Source organism: Narcine bancroftii, chromosome 6, assembly GCF_036971445.1.
Source record: "Narcine bancroftii isolate sNarBan1 chromosome 6, sNarBan1.hap1, whole genome shotgun sequence".
NCBI classification, from domain to species: Eukaryota; Metazoa; Chordata; class Chondrichthyes; order Torpediniformes; family Narcinidae; genus Narcine; species Narcine bancroftii.
In genome coordinates this window covers 25795203-25814400 of record NC_091474.1, presented here as the reverse complement: position 1 = coordinate 25814400, position 19198 = coordinate 25795203, and the positions used below count along the sequence as shown (strand labels likewise).

The 19198-nt window shown below is 42.8% G+C and overlaps 1 protein-coding gene across 2 annotated transcripts in view; it reads right to left on the bottom strand.

The window, feature by feature from the left end:
* Positions 1 to 11487: 11487 nt before the first annotated feature.
* LOC138735852 (serine/threonine-protein kinase 3/4) overlaps positions 11488 to 19198 on the bottom strand; it is a 155022-nt gene continuing 147311 nt past the window's right edge. Inside the window, exon 11 of one of the 2 annotated variants that reach the window (XM_069884368.1) lies at positions 11488 to 17751. In XM_069884368.1, coding sequence (XP_069740469.1) covers positions 17593 to 17751 — 159 coding nt within the window. In that variant the 3' untranslated portion in view covers positions 11488 to 17592. The remainder of the gene's footprint in view (positions 17752 to 19198) is intronic. The other variant, XM_069884369.1, reaches the window with a different exon arrangement.

Here is a 19198-nt window from a genome sequence, read left to right as displayed (position 1 = left end):
TGTTACCGTGCTGAATGTCTAAATTTTAAAAATATATATTTCTCTCATTTATTTTATCCAGTTCCCTCGTTATTTTATCAGACCCAAAAGGGAAAGCCCACAAATGTTTTTTTTTTATTCTGCAGGAACAGAAAAACAAAGTTACTTACAAATTATTGACCTTTATCAGACTGGAAGGTAAGAGAGACTTCATTATTTGTCTGAACTTTAACCCTGTTTGGTGTTTAAGGCATAGATAGGATAGAGGTAGGTAAGTTGTTTCCATTGGTGGGGGAGACTAGAACAAGGGGATATAGCCTCAAGATTCAGGGTAGCAGATTTAGGATGGAGATGAGGAGGAACTGCTTTTTCCAGAGGGTGATTAATCTGTGGAATTCGATGCCCATTGAAGCAGTGGAGGTGACTTCAGTAAATATATTTAAGACAAGGTTGGATAGATTTTTTTTCAAAATGTATATATTGAGCATCAAAAACAACTTTGTACACATTATACAGATGCATTTTATTTATTTTTTAACAGAAAAACCAATAAACCATACACAAATGTTCACAAACACCCTTCCCTCACGGTTGGATAGATTTTTGCATAGTAAGGGAATTAAGGGATTTGTGGAAAATGAACCTATCATCAGATCAGCCATATTCACAATGAATGGCGGAGCAAGTTTGGCGGGCCGGATGGCTGACTCCTTTTCCTGTTTCTTATTTTCTTATAATGTGAAACATTGGAGCAAGATACAGACTCAAGGCTGAGGGGTCAATACCTTCAGCAGGGATAGGTCGAACTCGGATGCACAGCTCACGATGAGGTTGACAATTTGGGGCCAACTTGAGCAGCGGTTCTCAAACTTTTTTCCACCCACAGGCCACCTTAAATATTCCTTTACTAATTAGGGATCATCTATAACAAACCCACAGTCCACCAGTGGGGGAGGAGGAGAACATGAGCCCCCTCCAAGACCACCAGTGAGATTTCAGTTTTGTTGAGGTGGGAAATATTTTTGCCGAATTTTCTGTGTTACATTATTTTACATATGGTCACATTATGCCTTATGCAGTGAGAAGGGTCTTTCTGTAAGCAGACCAACAGGTTATCTCTAACATTCATACAGCTGTGTAAAGAGCACAATTTACAGAGTACAAATTGCAATTTTATAAACAATTTGTACCAGGTAAGGACATCACTGTTGAAGGGTTCATTCAGGAGCCTGATAACTACAGGGAAGAAACTGACCTTAAGTATATTGATGCCTGCTTTCACACTCTTTGACTTCTTCCTGATGGGAGGAGGGAGAAGAGTGTGAGTCTAAGGTGTGATGGGTCCTTCAGTAAGTTGGCTGCCTTTCCCAAGCAGTAAGGGGTGTAGATGGAGTTCATGCGGGAAGGGAATTTTGCATGATGTCCTGATTTGCATTCACTACCTTCTGTAGCTTCTTCTGATCTTAAGTAAATCCCATGCTGTGATGTACCCAGCAAGTCTGCGTTCAAAGGTGCACCAGTAAAAGTTGTTGAGGGACAGGGGGGATATGGCAAAATTTCCCTCTCCCCTCCCTCCCCACCATTGACGTGATCTTACCAGGATCACTGTCTGAAGAGAGCATGCAAAATCATTGAGGACCCCTTCCACCCCACACACAGCATCTTTCAGCTGTTCCTGTCAGGAAAGGGATACAGGAGTATCAGAGCTAGCACCACCAGTCTGAGGAACAGCTTCTTCCCATGGGCAGTGAGAATTCTGAACGACCAAAGGAACTGCTCATCCTACCCATTTGAAACCTTCATATTCATGAAATTATATTTACTTATTTATTTGTATTTATGAATACTTGTCCTGCAGATGCATTGTTTGTCTGAATGTGTGTTATGTCTCGTTGTGTGTCTGCATGTTTTGCACTGAGGACTGGAGAGCACTGTTTCCTCTGGTTGCACTTGTGCAATCAGATGACAATAAACTTGACAACTCAACTTCCTTAGTCATCTGAAAAGGTGGAGGGATTGGTGAGACTGTTGCATCAACTTGCTTGTCCCAAGTCAGATCAGTGGAGATATTTATCCCTAAGAACTGGAAGCTATTGACTCTTCAACATCAACACCATTAATGTGGATGGAGGGGTTGTCTCTGCCCACTTTCCAGAAATTAATGATCATCTCCTTCACGTTGATGTTGAAAGAACCAGAGAAAAATGCAGCTCTTCCAATTATGTGATTAAGGATCCTTAACCTGTGCCTTGATGCCTTCACTCAAAATGATTCTGCTTCAGATGGTGCATCTTAGACATTTTTGAGCAACAAGAAGGACATGCCGGACTTTCTTAGTCTTCTATTATATTATTAATATTTATCCTTGCCACAGTCCATCTCCTTCAGGATAGTCCTAAAATATTGACTGTACGTTTCCCTCCACAGATGCTGCCCAACCCATTGTTTATTTGTTTTTAGCCTGCTACTAATTACAGCTCAGGAAAGATATCAATAACATTGAAAGAGCACAGAGAGGATTTACCAGGATGTTGTCCAGACTTGAGGAACTGAGGTACAAGGAAAAGTTAAAGAATAGAATGTTATTATTTGGAGCGTGGAAGAAAGAGGGGAGATTTGATAGAGGTATACAAAATTATGATGGCCATAGAAAGTCAAGTAGGCTTTTTCCATGGAGGTTAGGTGAGATGCAAACCAGAGGACATGGGTCAAGGGTGAAAGGGCGGGGGGGAAGTTTAAGGGGATCTTCTTCACAAAGAGTGGTGGGTGTGTGAAAAGAAGTGGTGAATGAGGTCTCAATTTTAAAATTTAAGAAAAATTTGGACAGGTACATGGATGGAAGAGGTATGGAGGAATATGGACTGGGTGCAGGTCAATGTGACGAGGCAGAATAATAGTTCAGTGCAGACTAGAAGGGCCGAAGGGTCTGTTTTCTGTGCTGTAATGCTCAGCATTTCAAGTGCTATAAGAGTATGGTACCAGAAGGAACAAATGCTGTCACCCAGAAAAAGGGTAGATATTAGCTGCAGGGTTACAGAGGGAAGATGTGATTGATTGTCTTGTGCCTCCACTCCTGATGAATTGAGCTGTCTACCTCTGACATAATGAGCGCCAGATTTTTCTTTAATTCCATTTCTCACAGAAACACCAAGCAGTAAAATTAGTTTAAATTGTTCATTACCATGCAAATTAACATGAAATGTTGTTAAGTGGGCAATATCTGTCACTAACTACATAATTCATCAGCTTTGAAGGATCAGACATCAACTCTGCCATCTGCATTCTTGCAACTCTGGTACCAGTGAAAGAAGGCATTAATGATGGCAGCTGAGGCATAATCTTCTTCCAAGTGGTGTCATAGGGTCTTTAATTCCTACTGGACAGACCAATAAGATATTGGGCTGAATATCCTGGGTGAGCAAATTTAAGTTCCTGGGAATCACCATCTCAGAGGATCTTTCCTGGACCCAACACACTAATGACATCATTACGAAAACACGTCAGTGTCTCTACTTCCTCGGGAGTTTGCAGAGGTTTGGTATTGTGGTGATATGTAATTACACCACTAGGTCACCAGGGGTCATCCCGGTGACCTTGTATGTAAAGCTACAGTCTAGCCTTCCAGGTTTGTCTTGCAGAGAGACGAGATCTCTTAGGGTACATATTAGTTTATTAAAGCTGTCTTATACTCGCACTGCTGGTGTGGTTATTGTCAGTACAGGTATGACATTGGAAATCTCGGCAAATTTCTACAGCTGTATGGTCGAAAGTGGGTTAATTGGCTGCGTCATGGTTGGGTATGGGGATGCCAATTTCCCTGAACATAAAGCCCTGTGAAAGGTAGTGGACACAACTCAGGACTCACAAGCAAAATCCTCTCCACCATCGACAACGTCTCCAAGGAATGCTGCTGTCAGAGAGCAACAGCAATCATCAAGGGTCTACACCACCCAGCACACACTCTTTGTTCTCGTTGCTACAACCAGAAAAGAGGTCTAGGTGCCCCAAGACTTGCACCACCAGGTTCAGGAACAGCTGCTACCCCTCCACCATCCAACTTCTCAACAATAAACTCAATCAGGAACTCTTTTAAGGACTCTTAATTCCTCATTTTATTGATTTTTTTCCCTCTCTTTGATTACATTTATTTATTTACATGTGTACATTGTGTAGTTTTTTTTGAACTACCAGTAAGTGGTAATTCTGCCACACCCAGAGGAAAAAGAAATCTCAGGGTTGTATATAATGTCATGTACGTACAATAAATATGAACACAAACGATATCTCTTGCAGTGCAGCAGTGGGCTTATTAGCAGAACCAGCCGGGTTTATCTGTAAGAACTTCTGAATTGAGCCTCGAACTCTAGGTAAGAGCACTGCCTATTCCTCCATTGTTCAACTCAGGATAAAAGGTCCCGACCTGTAGTGTTGACTGGAGTGAAACACGAACACCTGCAGTCACTGTGGTTGTAGCGAAACCACAAACATGCTGGAAGAACTCAGTAGGTCTTGCAGCATCCGGATGAGGAACACACATGTCTGCAGATGCTGTGATTGTAGTAAAAACACAGATATGGTGGAGGAACTCGGCACAACTTCATAGGAGTTCAAGAAGGACTCAGGCCCAAAACATCAGTTATTTATCTTTACCTTCTATGGATGCTGCGAGATCCACTGAGCTCCTCCAGAATGTGTTTTTACTGAAATGTTGACTGACCACTTATCTACATGGATGCAGCTTGACCCACTGAGTCCCTCCGGATTCCCCAGATGATGAAGGGTACCTGACCCATTCTGCTTCTTTCTTTCCTCATCTGCACTGCCCGACCTGTTGAGTATTTCAGAGCTTTATTTTTCTGTATTTAAGGAACCTTTATTATTACATCTTGTTAAGTGGGTGACATCTGTCACAAGCTACGTCGCCACAAAATGATTCATCTCCTCTGAGAGAAAGAGCCTGACGTAAGCATTTTGACCACGACAAGGGTCTATGAGAATAAATAAATATTTCAAAATGTTTGCAGTCATTGGAATTGCCTTTTTAATTAATACAGACACTATTATTGGAATTAATTTTTTATTTGACTTGGACCTTAAAATAGTCAGGCACACTGATTGGTCATCGGATTTTTAAAAATGCTATGATGTCATCCTATTGTGACACATCTGCTACAGATGTCACGGATAACTTATTTACATTGAAGGTTCATGTCATGATATTTCATATCTAGCTGAGAGTACTTGGCGGTCTGACACTTCAGATAAACTGTATTGAGTGAACCAGCAGTGATGGAAAGATGATGCTAAATATAGTCCATCACTGATGACTTGGGTTTCATTATTATTTTACAGAGAACAATTCAGCCAGAAATGTATAACAGGTGCTGGCACATTCAAACAACTTGCATTTATCCATTTACATGGCCCTTTAAGGATGTCCCAGAGTTCTTTACATCCAGTGATCTACTTGTTGACATTAAGTTGTCATTTCCAAAAGGCCACCTCCCACAAACAGCAAACTGATAATTACCTGATCACACTGGAAAAATTTCAAAAGGTTTGCTTCCTGAAAAGAAATTGGGGATTATGATAGACAGCTTCATATGGAAAACAAAGATGAATTCATATTTCCTGTATCATGAAGGAAGTTGGGAGAAACATGAAATTAACTTTTATTGAATTCAGCATGTTTAATCACATAATGATGCGGACACATTGCGATAGGTTGACGGCACATGATGCACAATAAGTGTGAGAAGCCAAGGGTTTGTCTTGGTCACCAATTTTCCAACCAAAGTAGAGCTCATAGGCTTTCTTAATACGTGCAATCATACCATGTCTTTCGGCCTTAAGCGATGACTCACTACAAATATAACAGAACATATCGCAGTAGTGACCAGCCATTTCTGCTGTATTGAATCTTACTCAAGATGATAAATTCTATTGTTAAGTACAATCACTACACTATTGCCTGAAGAATGTGCAACAATATGCATTCAATCTATAATCAATGTAATGCACAGCACCTATATATGTGAGCTGCTTTTATAGCCTGTCTGCATCTATTCTGACTAAGCATACCCAGGCCTAAGATAATATTTGAATAGCACCTGCACTGAGGGCATGCTCAGGCCTGCTTGAACTGACCAAAACAGCTTGTTTTCCAGGCAATATACTAGTAGACTTAAAATATGACAGGAACAGTATGTGACAGGAAAATTTTAAGGTGATTTTTGTGATAAGCAGACCAAAGTCCATAAAATACACTCATGAGTGTTCAGGAAGCAAAATCTTCATCAACCAGTGTAATCTATTTGCAATTTGAAACTGGGCCAAGGAACCGATTACACTCTCCCCTCCTCTCACGCACAGAGATGGAGGTAGGGTTCTGTTGAATTGCCTTGCAATCAGGACATCACCTCTTGCCACTTCTGCCAGACGAGAGGGCCGAAGTGGTTCACTGAGCTGGAGAACCAGTTCTGGGGAGGGACTGACTTCCCTGGAACAAAGGAAACTCTGGGGTGTCCCATCAGAGGTATGTACAATAAAATGATGAGAGCTATAGGTAAGGTATATACTCAAAGACTTTTTCCCCAGGTAGGAGATGAGAAGTATAAATAAATGGGTAAAAATCTCTTGACCCCCGCCCCCCCCACCCCAAGATAGGGATATCAAAAACAAGGCATAAGCTTATGGTAATGACTATCTTCCTATATAGTCGCCTGGATATAATGTCCTTGTTTGACTTTTTCATCAAAAGATCCAGGACAAAGTTTAATAGAGTTTTCCAAGGTTTATTAGATCTTATATGGGACTATTACTTATTAACTTTGATTCACGATTAAAAGATACTTAATACTGTATTTGAGATTTTTCTTTGGCTTGGCTTCGCAGACGAAGATTTATGGAGGGGTAAATGTCCACGTCAGCTGCAGGCTCGTTTGTGGCTGACAATCCCGATGCGGGACAGGCAGACACGGTTGCAGCAGTTGCAAGGGAAAATTGGTTGGTTGGGGTTGGGTGTTGGGTTTTTCCTCCTTTGTCTTTTGTCAGTGAGGTGGGCTCTGCGGTCTTCTTCAAAGGAGGTTGCTGCCCGCCGAACTGTGAGGTGACAAGATGCACGGTTTGAGGCGATATCAGCCCACTGGCGGTGGTCAATGTGGCAGGCACCAAGAGATTTCTTTAGGCAGTCCTTGTACCTCTTCTTTGGTGCACCTCTGACACGGTGGCCAGTGGAGAGCTCGCCATATAACAAGATCTTGGGAAGGCGATGGTCCTCCATTCTGGAGACGTGACCTACCCAGCGCAATTGGATCTTCAGCAGCGTGGATTTGATGCTGTCGGCCTCTGCCATCTCGAGTACTTCGATGTTAGGGATGAAGTCGCTCCAATGAATGTTGAGGATGGAACGTAGACAACGCTTGTCAAAGCGTTCTCGGAACCATTGGTGATGCCGGTAGAGGACCCATGATTCGGAACCGAACAGGAGTGTGGGTATGACAACGGCTCTGTATACGCTAATCTTTGTGAGGTTTTTCAGTTGGTTGCTTTTCCAGACTCTTTTGTGTAGTCTTCCAAAGGCGCTATTTGCCTTGGCGAGTCTGTTGTCGATCCTTGAATCCGATGAAATGGTGCAGCCGAGATACGTAAACTGGTTAACTATTTTAAGTTTTGTGTGCCCGATGGAGATGTGGGGGGTACTGGTAGTCATGGTGGGGAGCTGGCTGATGGAGGACCTCAGTTTTCTTCAGGCTGACTTCCAGGTGAAACATTTTGGCAGTTTCCGCAAAACAGGACGTCAAGCGCTGAAGAGCTGGCTCTGAATGGGCAACTAAAGCGGCATCGTCTGCAGAGTAATTCACGGACAAGTTGCTCTTGTGTCTTGGTGTGAGCTTGCAGGCGCCTCAGATTGAAGAGACTGCCATCCGTGCGGTACCGGATGTAAACAGCGTCTTCCTTGTTGAGGTCTTTCATGGCTTGGTTCAGCATCATGCTGAAGAAGATTGAAAAGAGGGTTGGTGCGAGAACGCAGCCTTGCTTCACGCCATTGTTAATGGAGAATGGTTCAGAGAGCTGATTGCTGTATCTGACCCGACCTTGTTGGTTTTCGTGCAGTTGGATAACCACGTTGAGGAACTTTGGGGGGCATCGGAGGCGCTCTAGTATTTGCCAAAGCCCTTTCCTGCTCACGGTGTCGAAGGCTTTGGTGAGGTCAACAAAGGTGATGTAGAGTCCTTTGTTTTGTTCTCTGCACTTTTCTTGGAGATTTTACATTACTTTTCAGGTGTATTCCAAGACCCTCCATCTTCTCAGAACAATTCAAAACTGACTCTTATCTCAAAACCACAGAGAGGGACCTTGGTGTCACAGGCTGCAACCACAGAAACACTCAAAGGAATGCAAAACAAACTGCAGGCTGCCACAGACTGGCAGCCCAAGTATACAAGTGATTTTAAGCCACTTTTTTGGTTATAACCCTTACACTTATGGTGTGAGGAAGGATCTTTAAATGGGATTTGATGGTTGATATCTGGAACTTTCTGCAAAAGGTGGTGGAGTCACATATGATCACAGTTTTGGAGGATATTTTCTCCAATAGTTAATTGACAAGGCATAAATATGCATGGGTAGTGAGCTGAATGACCAAAGGAACAGCTCACAATAACCACCCGAGAAGCTCATATTCATGAAACAATATTTATTTACTGATATATATTCAAGATGGCGGCACTGCTAGAGTCACTGTAGCGACGGCACTACCACTGTTGCAGACCCACAGCGAGTGAGGGAGCGGAGATGTCGCTTTTCCAAGGGGTCCGGCTGCCCAGTCGACTGCCGTCAACTCCGCACAGGCTTGGAATGGCCTGCTGAGGGAGCCGACGGTGGTTTTATTTGAGATTCCACGACCTCAGGGTCAGCGCCCAAGATGCCGGTGCCTATTAATCGGCGGCAGCCATAAGGGGTTGCAGGCTCCAGGGAATTGGAGGACTGGAGCAGGGCACCAGAGGACAGAAAGATCACCCCACCCCCCTGTCTGAGGAGAAGCGGCAGCGATGACCCATGGGACTGTGACCACGGAAGTGGACCAGTGAGGAAGTTCTGCAGCTGAGGGACCAGTTGGTGCCTGTGGGGGGTGGGCTGCTGCCCGCTCGAGAACCTGTGAGCTGTGGGCTGCTGCCCGCTCGAGAACCTGTGAGCTGTGGGCTCCTGGAACTGCTGTCGGGAGACTTGCGCCAGCCTGCGGACTGCTGGAGACTGGCTCGAACTGGCCAGTCAAGTACCAGGTATCGGAAACAGAATGCAAGAAGTGTCCTTGACCGCGTCAGAGGTTCAGATATGCAACTCGGGTTGCCAATGGTTTGTTCTGCACTCTGCGGGGCTGCGGAAGCACTGGAGGTAAATCTACAGACATTCGTTGACTCTGGGGGGACTCTTTCTCTGACTGTAAGAACTGCTAAAAAGAATTTTATGTAACAGGTTACTGTTTTATTACTATGACAATAATAAATTATGGATAAATATGTCTTTAAAAGAGATAGATTGTGGGGTTTAGTGTAGGTAACTTCACAGAGTAACACTTCACAAAAGACATCTCATTTAAAATGCAAGAGCTTTGCTGAAGCTAGACATGGAGGCTCCGGTTGGCTTTTCTGATCTATTGTGTATGGGCAACAAAGTCCAGCTTCAGAAGCACTGATAAGATCTTTCAAAGATTGGGTTTGGAGCCTTGGGAGAGATTTTTGGTTTTTACAAGCAGAGAGAGGAATAAACAAACTGTATTCTTCTCTCAGAGAGTGATAGAGAGATCAGTTCCACAGTAGCAGTTGAGGCTGCAAAATGGCAAACTGGTAGGCTTGTAGAAAAACTCCATTTTGAAGATGGGTTGTGAGTTCTGAGTTCAGTCTGATGAAAACCCTTGTGGTCCTTACAAGAGGAAATGGCTGGCTAGTGTTTCTCCTGAAATAAGGGAAATAAGAGGAACTCTGTGGTGACCTGGAAGAAGAGGTTATCATTTGGAAAACCCATGATGGGGCAAGTTTCCTTGCCAAGACTGATTGGAAAAAATCAGTTTGTGTGTGTCCAATGAGCAACAAATCTCTCTCTGAAACCAACATGAACCTTCCTGAGTGGCAACCATTTAAGTTTAAGCACCAGAGCCTGGTGAAGATATACAAAATGTTAAATTCTGTGCACAGTATAAGAATTGCCTGATACCAGTGAACTTGGAGGAGGGAGAAGTGAATGATTGGATTGTGAAACAGAAAACTATCCTGGACATATACACATTACATATATGTGCACTTAAAATTAGACGGTAAATTAATAATAATGGTAAAATTTGGTCTTGTTATTGTGTTTAAAGAAAATTAAAAACAACTTTTGTTTAAGTAACCATTGTCTTGGTGAATTTCTATTACTGCTGGGATTTGGAGTCCTCAGGGCTCATAACACTTGATCTTGTCCTGCATATGTACTGTTTGTCTGTACGTGTGTTATGCCTGGTTGTGTGTTTGCATGTTTTGCAGCTGAGAACCAGAGAACGCTGTTTCGTCAGATGACAATAAACTTGACTTGACTCGAACATACACTCCAGTGCGAAAGGAGGTGAAACAAGATTGGAGGAACTCAGCAGGTCATGAAGCCTCCATGGAAAGTGACAGGCAGGATATGGATACAATGTGGGCTGATGTAGTTGGTGTAGACGAGCAAAGAGCCAGACATGGATGTAATGGCTGCACAGGTGAAGGAGCCATAGCTAATAGATGATGTGGAAGCACTCTTATTGTGGCATGTGTGAAAAGGGAAAGAATAGAAATTTGGGAAGGTATGAGGGCTGGAGATAGTTAGAGAATAGAAGAAGTAAAGCTACGGAGATGCAACTGCTAGAGGAATTTTAAAACAGAGCCATTAATAAATAAAGCCATCCAATGCAGAGTTTTCTTTCTGCTCTCAGCCACTGTTGACAAAACCAGGATTTTATGCGCATCTCTTGTTGTCCTTGAGAAGGTGGAGATGAGCTACCACCTTGAATGAGGAGGGTGACAAAGTAACAAAGATGCAACATCTTCCGTGGAAGAATGACATGCAACTTGGAGCTAATGGCTTCTCGATGAAAAGGCCTTTGTTTTTCTGAGCTCAAGAGACAATTATCTAGATAGTTGGTGAGTATTGCACAGGTCAGGACACCATTGTCATCCTGGAATCAAGATCCTTTTAGTGCAATCTTGCTGCATTTTATCATTTTACTTTAAATACAGCAAGGTTACAGGCCCCTCTGGCCCATGAGACTGCACTGCCGAATTACATCTATGTGACTAATTAACCTACCAACCCCATACAACTTTTGGAACATGGAGGGGAAACAGGAGCACCCAGAGGAAATCCACACGGGGATGAGGAGAACATACAAACTCCTTACAGATGGTGGCACATTTGAACCCTGGTTGTTGGTGCTGCAATATCTTTGTGTTAACCACTGGGCTGCCTTATCAGATGAAGAAGCTTCCATTCAAACATTTCCTAACAACTTTAATTAACAATTATTGGCAAACATAATTAAACAAAGTTTACAGAACATAAGAGCTGCAACATTAGAATAAAAAAGACAGTAAAATTTACAAACTTTTCTTCATCCACAAACATACACATCTAAATTGAACATTTTATATAATATTCACACAAGTAAAAAAAATGCTTTAATCCCCATTCCAAACAAACAGAACCTGCTGTGATGATGTATTTCTATGAAACAGCTTGAGTTTCCTTTTAAATGGGAAAGTGAAAACTTTGATGTCTCTCCATCTCAGTGCATTTACGTAAAGGACTCCATATAGAGCCTGGGCCTTAGCAACGATGGCAATATAGTAGACTCTCTAATTTAGGTCACGGACCCCATTCTCTTCTTCCCTCCCAAATTTTTCCGCAAGCCACCAGGTTGATCTTGCCTTTCTGTAACAGCTTAATTCCTCTAGACTTCAGCCCACGTAACAAGAAAAAATGGAATCACGTGGTATTTTATGCAAGTCAACATGAAGTTCTGTAGAAATATGCATGGAGCTCCCAAAGTAAGAGTTTGCATGGAGCTGGTGATCAGAGGACCACTCTGGAGAAGAGTGTTGGGCCAGGTACAGGTGAAAAATTTGTGCTTATGCTCCCTCTAGCAGAGCGAGCTCCGGGGAGAGTAAATCGAGGTTGTCATAATTCTGAGGGAGTTTCAGAGAAGACTGGTAACTGAAGTTCAGGTTGAAGATAATGGGATGAAGAATCGAAGGTATGGGGGGGGGGGCCATCATTTTTTAAGACATTAAGTTGTTCTCACTGCTTGACAGACCATTGGAAGTAGAGTCAAATGGGACCCATTTTTCAATGAAAACAGGTTTCTCCGAGTAGTGTCTCTGAGTGCTGGGACACACAGAACAGACCAGCTTACTGACTGATTATAAACCTGGCCTCACTGATCTAACCTTACATTTTTCATTTGGTTTGGTTAAGGGGAAGGGCCAGAACCAGAACTTTCCCTAAATTCATCAATAAATCGAGGCACTACTATTTTTAAAGATTATTCCTTCCCTTTCTTGACAAATGAAGAATAATATTTCCATCGTTAGTTTAAGAAATAATTTAATCAACTTAAAACAATTCAATCTTTTTGATCACTTCAACATTCTCTACAAACACTTGGTGGGGGGCATGTGTTTTATGTTGCAGGAGGGGAGATGGGGCTCTTCTACCTATAAACCTTTGAGGAAAAGCTTGGTGTTGGTGGGAAAGGCCAAGAAGCTCCAATCTTAAGAGATGACCACAAGCTACAAAGGTACAACCATTAGGAGAAGAGGCAACACAACTGCTTAAGATCACAAAGATGAGATAGGCAAAGTCTGCATTATGAATGAAGGAGACAAATAAGTAGAGGTGAACGAGAAGTTTACAGATGCCAGGGAACTGGTACAATGCACAAAAGTGGTGGAGGAACTCAGCAGGTCCATGAAAAGGAGTAGGCAGTTGATCTGATTTTCAGCACAGCTGAAGAAGGGTTCTTGCCTGAAGTGTTGACTGCCTTTTGGTTTCCATGGATGCTGCATGACCTGCTGAGTTCCTCCATCCCTGTTGTGTCTGGGACAAGTAAATACAGTAGACATTGGTCAGGTATTGAACAAGTGGGGACACAATGGCCCTCTGGAATCAAGGTCCATTCTCTGAAGTCTTGTTGTATCTCAGTAAAAACACAGGAATGCTGGAGGAACTCAACAGGTCTCGCAGAGTCCAAAGGAGATAAAGATAAATAGCCAATGTTTCAGGCCTGAGGCCTTCTTCAAGGTATGAGTAAAAAACAGACAGGTGCCTGAATTAAAAGGCTGTGGAGAAGGGAAGAAAAGGCAGAGGGAGGTGTACAGACCAACAGACAAAAGGCACTAATTGGATAATTTAAAATTTAAAATGTTAATTTAGATATACAGCACGCTAATAGGCACTTCTGGCCCATAAGTCCGTGCCACCCAATTAACCTACAACACCTGTACATCTTTGTAGGATGGGAGGAAACCAGAGCACTTGGAGGAAACCCATGCAGACACAGGGAGAATGTGCAAACTCCTTACAGACAGGACAGGAGGAGGAAAGATGAGAATTGACTGGGGGAGGGGGGTGTTTGGGCTCTGTGAATGCAGAGTTGGGGGAAAGGAGACAGATGGATAAAGGAAGACAGAGTCAGACCTTGTATCTTATCAGATTAAGAAGCTTCCCTTCAAACATTTAATTGACATAACATTGGCATGGTAAATCAAAGTTTACATCGGAAAATGGGCTTGCGAGGAAAATCATGTACCTGCCTCCCCTCAGTTGAATTTCTTGGCTTTTAGCATTTAAGAACATCAAAATCTTATCCATTTTGCAAGATGAACTCAAATTATCTGGTAACTTACACTGTTATCAGCTGCCCTCAAAATATCACCCTTGTCCATGTTAATAACCACTAAAAGGTGACAGACAAAGAACTAACTTAACCCAAAATCAGATCCCTCTGATCTCCGCATGATTGTTAATTCCCTGTTCTGTGAAACTGGGCCTACAAACACGAGAAAGGATCCCCTTGGGTTTGTGCTGGGAAAGCCTTGTTCCAACTCTCGCTCCCGTTCATAGCTAAAAGGCTTTGGAGAGAAAGGAATGAAATGAAATTTGCACTCTTTTTAAATATTCTAATTATTCCAGAGTCTCTAATTAAAATAAATATTGCTTGCTTAGAGTAATACACAAAAGTGCTGGAGAAACTCAGCAGGTCATGCAACATCCATAGGAAGTAAAAAGCTTGAAATGCAAGGCTGAGACCTTCTGGAATCTCATAAATCATTAGGGGCATAGATAAGGTAAATAGTCATAGATTTTTTGTTTTGCAGAGTAGGAGAATCTACAACTAGATTTAATTTGAGAGGGAAAAGATTTAAAAGGGACCTGAGGGTCACCTTCTTCACACAGAGGGTGGTGGATGTATGGAATGATCTGTGAGAGGAAGCGGGGACAATTGTAATGTCCAAAAGACACTTCAATGAGTAAATATAGAAAAGATTCACCAAACACAGGCAATGGGACTAGCATCGTCAAGTCAGGTCAATAGGTCTGTTTCCCTCGGTAGGTCCCTACGACTCTGATGGTGTGTCCGGAGATTTCTGCAAAGATCTCAGTCAACATGGACAAGTAAGGCCTAAGGGCCTGTTTAGCTCTATGACTCATGATAAAAGAGGGAATGTGACAGGACACAGAAAACACAAGCAGTGAACTTGATGAGGCTTACGTGGAGAAACACGGGTCTGTTTCTGCTCCATTAACATTTTGCAAACATCTTGAGAATAACACTTTCAATCCAGTTCACAGAAAAATACCAGTGAAAATTTACTTTAAAAAACATCCTTAAGTACAAAAACAGTACAGCAATGCTGTAGACCTTCACACAAGGTGGGAATTCTACACATTGCACATCTAACAAATCTGGATCTGTGACAGGGTAAATCCCAATTAGCCTCTCTCCTGGAATGGGTGCAATTTGTAAGGCACATTTGCAGACCACTATTTACCAGTCAGTTGCCAAAACGTTTCTGTCAATAAATGTTGCTCACATGTGGCGCTGATCAAACCTGCAGTCAGCAGAGTGCCACTAGACCTCATGGGACACAGCTGGGAGACACTCCTACTTGGATTGCACGGAAGTTATCTCTTGGTGGACCATTGCACCAGCAACATCTGAGCAAGCCTCCAGGACTCAGCGCTGACACATGCAGATGCAGTGAAGTCTTGCAACAGAAACCAGAACCATTCTGATGCACCTTGGCTCCACCTGATGGCGAGTTCAGGCAGTTCTGCAGGGACGTCCTGTAAGCAGAGGTGCACCAAGCACTTTGGGTCGGGACAGGTTATGCATGTGTATCAGTAACCAACAGGTGATACAAAGCAGCACACTGCAATCAAGCGATAATGAAGTTGAGTGCTCAAGGAAATCATCGATGCTGAAAATGACACGAGAATAAAATTTAATATACTGTATACGCTGGCGGGCGTATAGAACGATCTGCGAAACTAAAAAATGTCACCTTAAAATCAGGGTTGTCTTATACGCCGTGTCTAAAATCTGCACTTTGATAGCAAAGTTTCAACACTGCTGCCATTTTCCAGCTGGCTCTGACACACAATGAAGTCTCAGTGCTCCTCCGCCCAGTCTGACTGCCGTCGGCTCTGTAGAGGCTTTAAATGGCCTGTTGCAGGAGTCGATGGTGGCTTTTTTTTAAATATCCAAATAAAATGAAAACTTTTACTTGGTAAGTTGGTACTAAAATATTGTGATTTGCTTTTTACCAGCATCCACTGCTCAGTGGTAAGTGCCAGTTTTCTTTTGATGGGGGAAGGGGTGAGTCATCTTATACAAAGGGTATTGCTCAAAACTAACATTTTAGACAGAAATTCTGGGGTCATTCTCTACAGTCATCCCGAACGCCAGCATATATGGTAAAAGCCAGTCAGCAATGAAAAGATCAGTTCATGAAAGAATGCATCTTGATGGTGGATTCCATTGCAAGAAAGAAGATGGGGATAATCACTGTAGAACTGAGTGAGAATATAATTGAAGGGCCTTTAAATGAGGGCATATGTTCACAACACAGCTTAAAAACACAGCGAGGGCTTCAGTTTTCTGGGGGAGGGGGATGGTTCTAAAGGCTTCCCAACTGTTGGCTGGAGATAGAGAAGCAGAAATGTAAATAAAGTTAAAGATTCCATCTACTACCCTAGCCATAACATTCAATACTCGATAAATGTCCATTGTGTGTTGTGAGGAATTACACAACTGTGGATAACACTATTACCAGCAATGACTGTTAAAAACCTGGAGGAATGTGGGCATTTTACAGGCAATATTTGGGCCTGAAAGGTCTGACAATGGCATGAACGCTATCCTGTGGTGTGGCTTTGTAAAGGCACCAGCCCTCTCCTGTCCAAGTGAAACAGGCTAGACCATTACTCAGGGTAAAGGATCCTATGAACATTATTTCAAAGGAGAAGATGGGAAGATCCCCCTTGGTTTCCTGATCACCACTTGTTTCTTAATCAACCCCTTGAAAAACAGATTACCTGGGCATGATTTCAATTGCCACTGTGGGAGCTTGCTGGGAATGAGTTGACCGCTGTCCTTACCACATTACTTCAGTGACCTCATCTCAAAACATATTTCACTGGCTAATCCGAGGTCATGAAAGACGTTCCATCTATTGAAACTGTCTAAATATGCTTGGATAAAGCAAAGCACTGGGATCTCGTTTCACATGGTGCTAAAAGCTGGAGGAACTAAACTAAAGGGTGCAAATTAAAGTTATCTCATTTCAAGCAATAACAATAGCAGAGATAACTGAAACCCCTGGTTGTGGAGGACAAGTAAATACAAAGTACTTCAAGAAGAGAAAAACAGAATGTTAGTCCATTTCTTCAGCAATTGCATACGTTTGATTCTATTTCATGCCTCCGATATAGTTTTCCCATCCATTATTCAAAGCCAGGCTTCAGTGGGCATATGAGGGAGAGCAAAGAGAGGGGTTTGGCCCGAAGCTCTGATATACAGTAGTTTTTTGCAAAGTGTTAATCTTGGATGTGCCTCTGATCTGTTTAAAATATAGAACTTAAGGTAGTTCTCAGAGTGATGATGGCTGCAGGAAAAAATATTTTAGAAAAATAGTTTTTTAAAACTAAAATAAAAACAATGTTCATCCTGGTGGTGGCTTTGTACTAGCCACGCAACCAAAAGCAAGACTCCTGAGGTTAGAGGGGCAACTTGCCTATTAGTCCACAGCATGAGAGCTGTTTTTGTGGTGTGTGTGTGTCTGTGTTGGAGTGTGCGTTCGCTTGTGTGCAGGTGTATGTGACAATGAGTGTAAGTCTGTTTGTTGCTGTAAGCACGGACAACCCTTGTTGCTTCACCCAAGTGTGCGCACACACGATGGTGCAAAGTAACAGCTAAAGTTGCGTGTGGAAACCTGTGCGATGTATGGGCGCGTGCTTGAGGAACAATGTTTCTTCACAGGGCCTGGAGTGGTGTGCCGCCCTGAGCTCAGCACATCACCCGACTACTGGTGAATCTCAGAAGTTCTGCTGCCTCCGCTTCTTAGCGTCGATGGCATCCAGGATGGGCTGTCTCTTGGCCTGATAACGCTGGCGAATCTCTTCAATCTCCTGCTCCATTGTGGGGTCTAGTGAGGCCAGTCTCCTCTGCAATTCTTCAATGCTCCAACCCTTTAACTGCAAATTATAGTTAAATCAAGTGTTAGGCTTTTATTTTCTTGCCAGCATTAACAACATACACAAGAGTGGAGCTAATTGAGATGTTCAGGATGATTACGAAACAGAAGTGCCAGTGCTAACTCAACCTGAAATCTCATTGGAATAAAGAACAGAAAAGCTGCACTTAGACAGAACATACTATTAAGTGGAACTTGATTCAATTTGTGGAGCAGAATTAAGCTCTTGAAGGGCAAGAGCATAAACTGCAGCAGTGAATGAAATATGAATGCTTTTTGTTTAATAAAGCTATATATTCTTCAGTGGTAAAACACTCAATAGCTTCAGATGAGAACACCCCCTTTGAGAGGAGAATCAGAGGAGGTGACCCTACAGGGAAGGTGATCACAGTGGCGGAGTAGCGAGGTGCTCAACGGCGTAAGGACCAATAAAGGCAGTGGGTGACTTGCAGTCAGGGCTCTCGCACAGGCTGCGGGCTGCTGGAGACTGGCTTAAGGGAATCAGGTGTCGGAGCTGGGATTTGAGAGGGTGCTGAGGGCAAGAAGGGCCTCTCAGGCACCGGTCTTTCCAATTATGTTGCAGGTTTGGATCTGGAGCTCAGGCTGCCAATGGATTAAACAGGAGTCTGTGTGGCTGTGGGAGTGCTGGGGGTGAATCCACAGATATTCAGTGTCTCTGAAGGGACTCTTTTTGCTTCTTTCTCTCTCACCATAAGGGTTGCTGGGCAACACGAATGATGACTCTATCTGTCTTAAGGCAGGCAAAAGGCAATTTTGTGTCATACTACATAGTCTGTACTATTACTTGACAATAAAGGAATCTTGAATCTTGGTGAGTTAGTGTCTGAACAGCTTGCAATCAGATGTGGTTTTGGACCTCACTGGCAACAGGATGGCTTTGCATCCTGTGACCTGTCCTGACTCTGTGCTCGTCTTTTACCCATAACGATATGTTACTCCTATACTGAGCTTTTAATTCTGCAATTATCTTTGTTGCAGCACCTTTCCTGCTGACATTTCAGCTCATCCATAGGCTTTCTTTTATCCAAAGCACATGTTACTGCTTTAGAAAGTTGAATAAATGTGTCAATTTCCCTTTCACAAAGCCATATTGACTTTGCCTGAGGATTTTCACAAAGTCTTTAAAAATAATTTCAAACACGTTCCCTATGACAGATGTACTTCAATTAGTGGGATACCAAACGCAAGTCAAAACATCATCAGCTCTCATACTGGCTCAGATTTGTGTATGAAAAACACCTAAGAGCTAATCTTGGTGGTCCATATAGAGTCAGTGCATGAAATACTAACAAACAAAGCCTGTTTTATGACATTAAACAATTGCTGAGACAAAGTCTTTAAGTCTTGTTTCAATCTCTATCTCCCGCAGATCACATTGCCATTGGGCTTAAACTAAGTTTGACTTGAGATGCTGTACCAATTGCTCG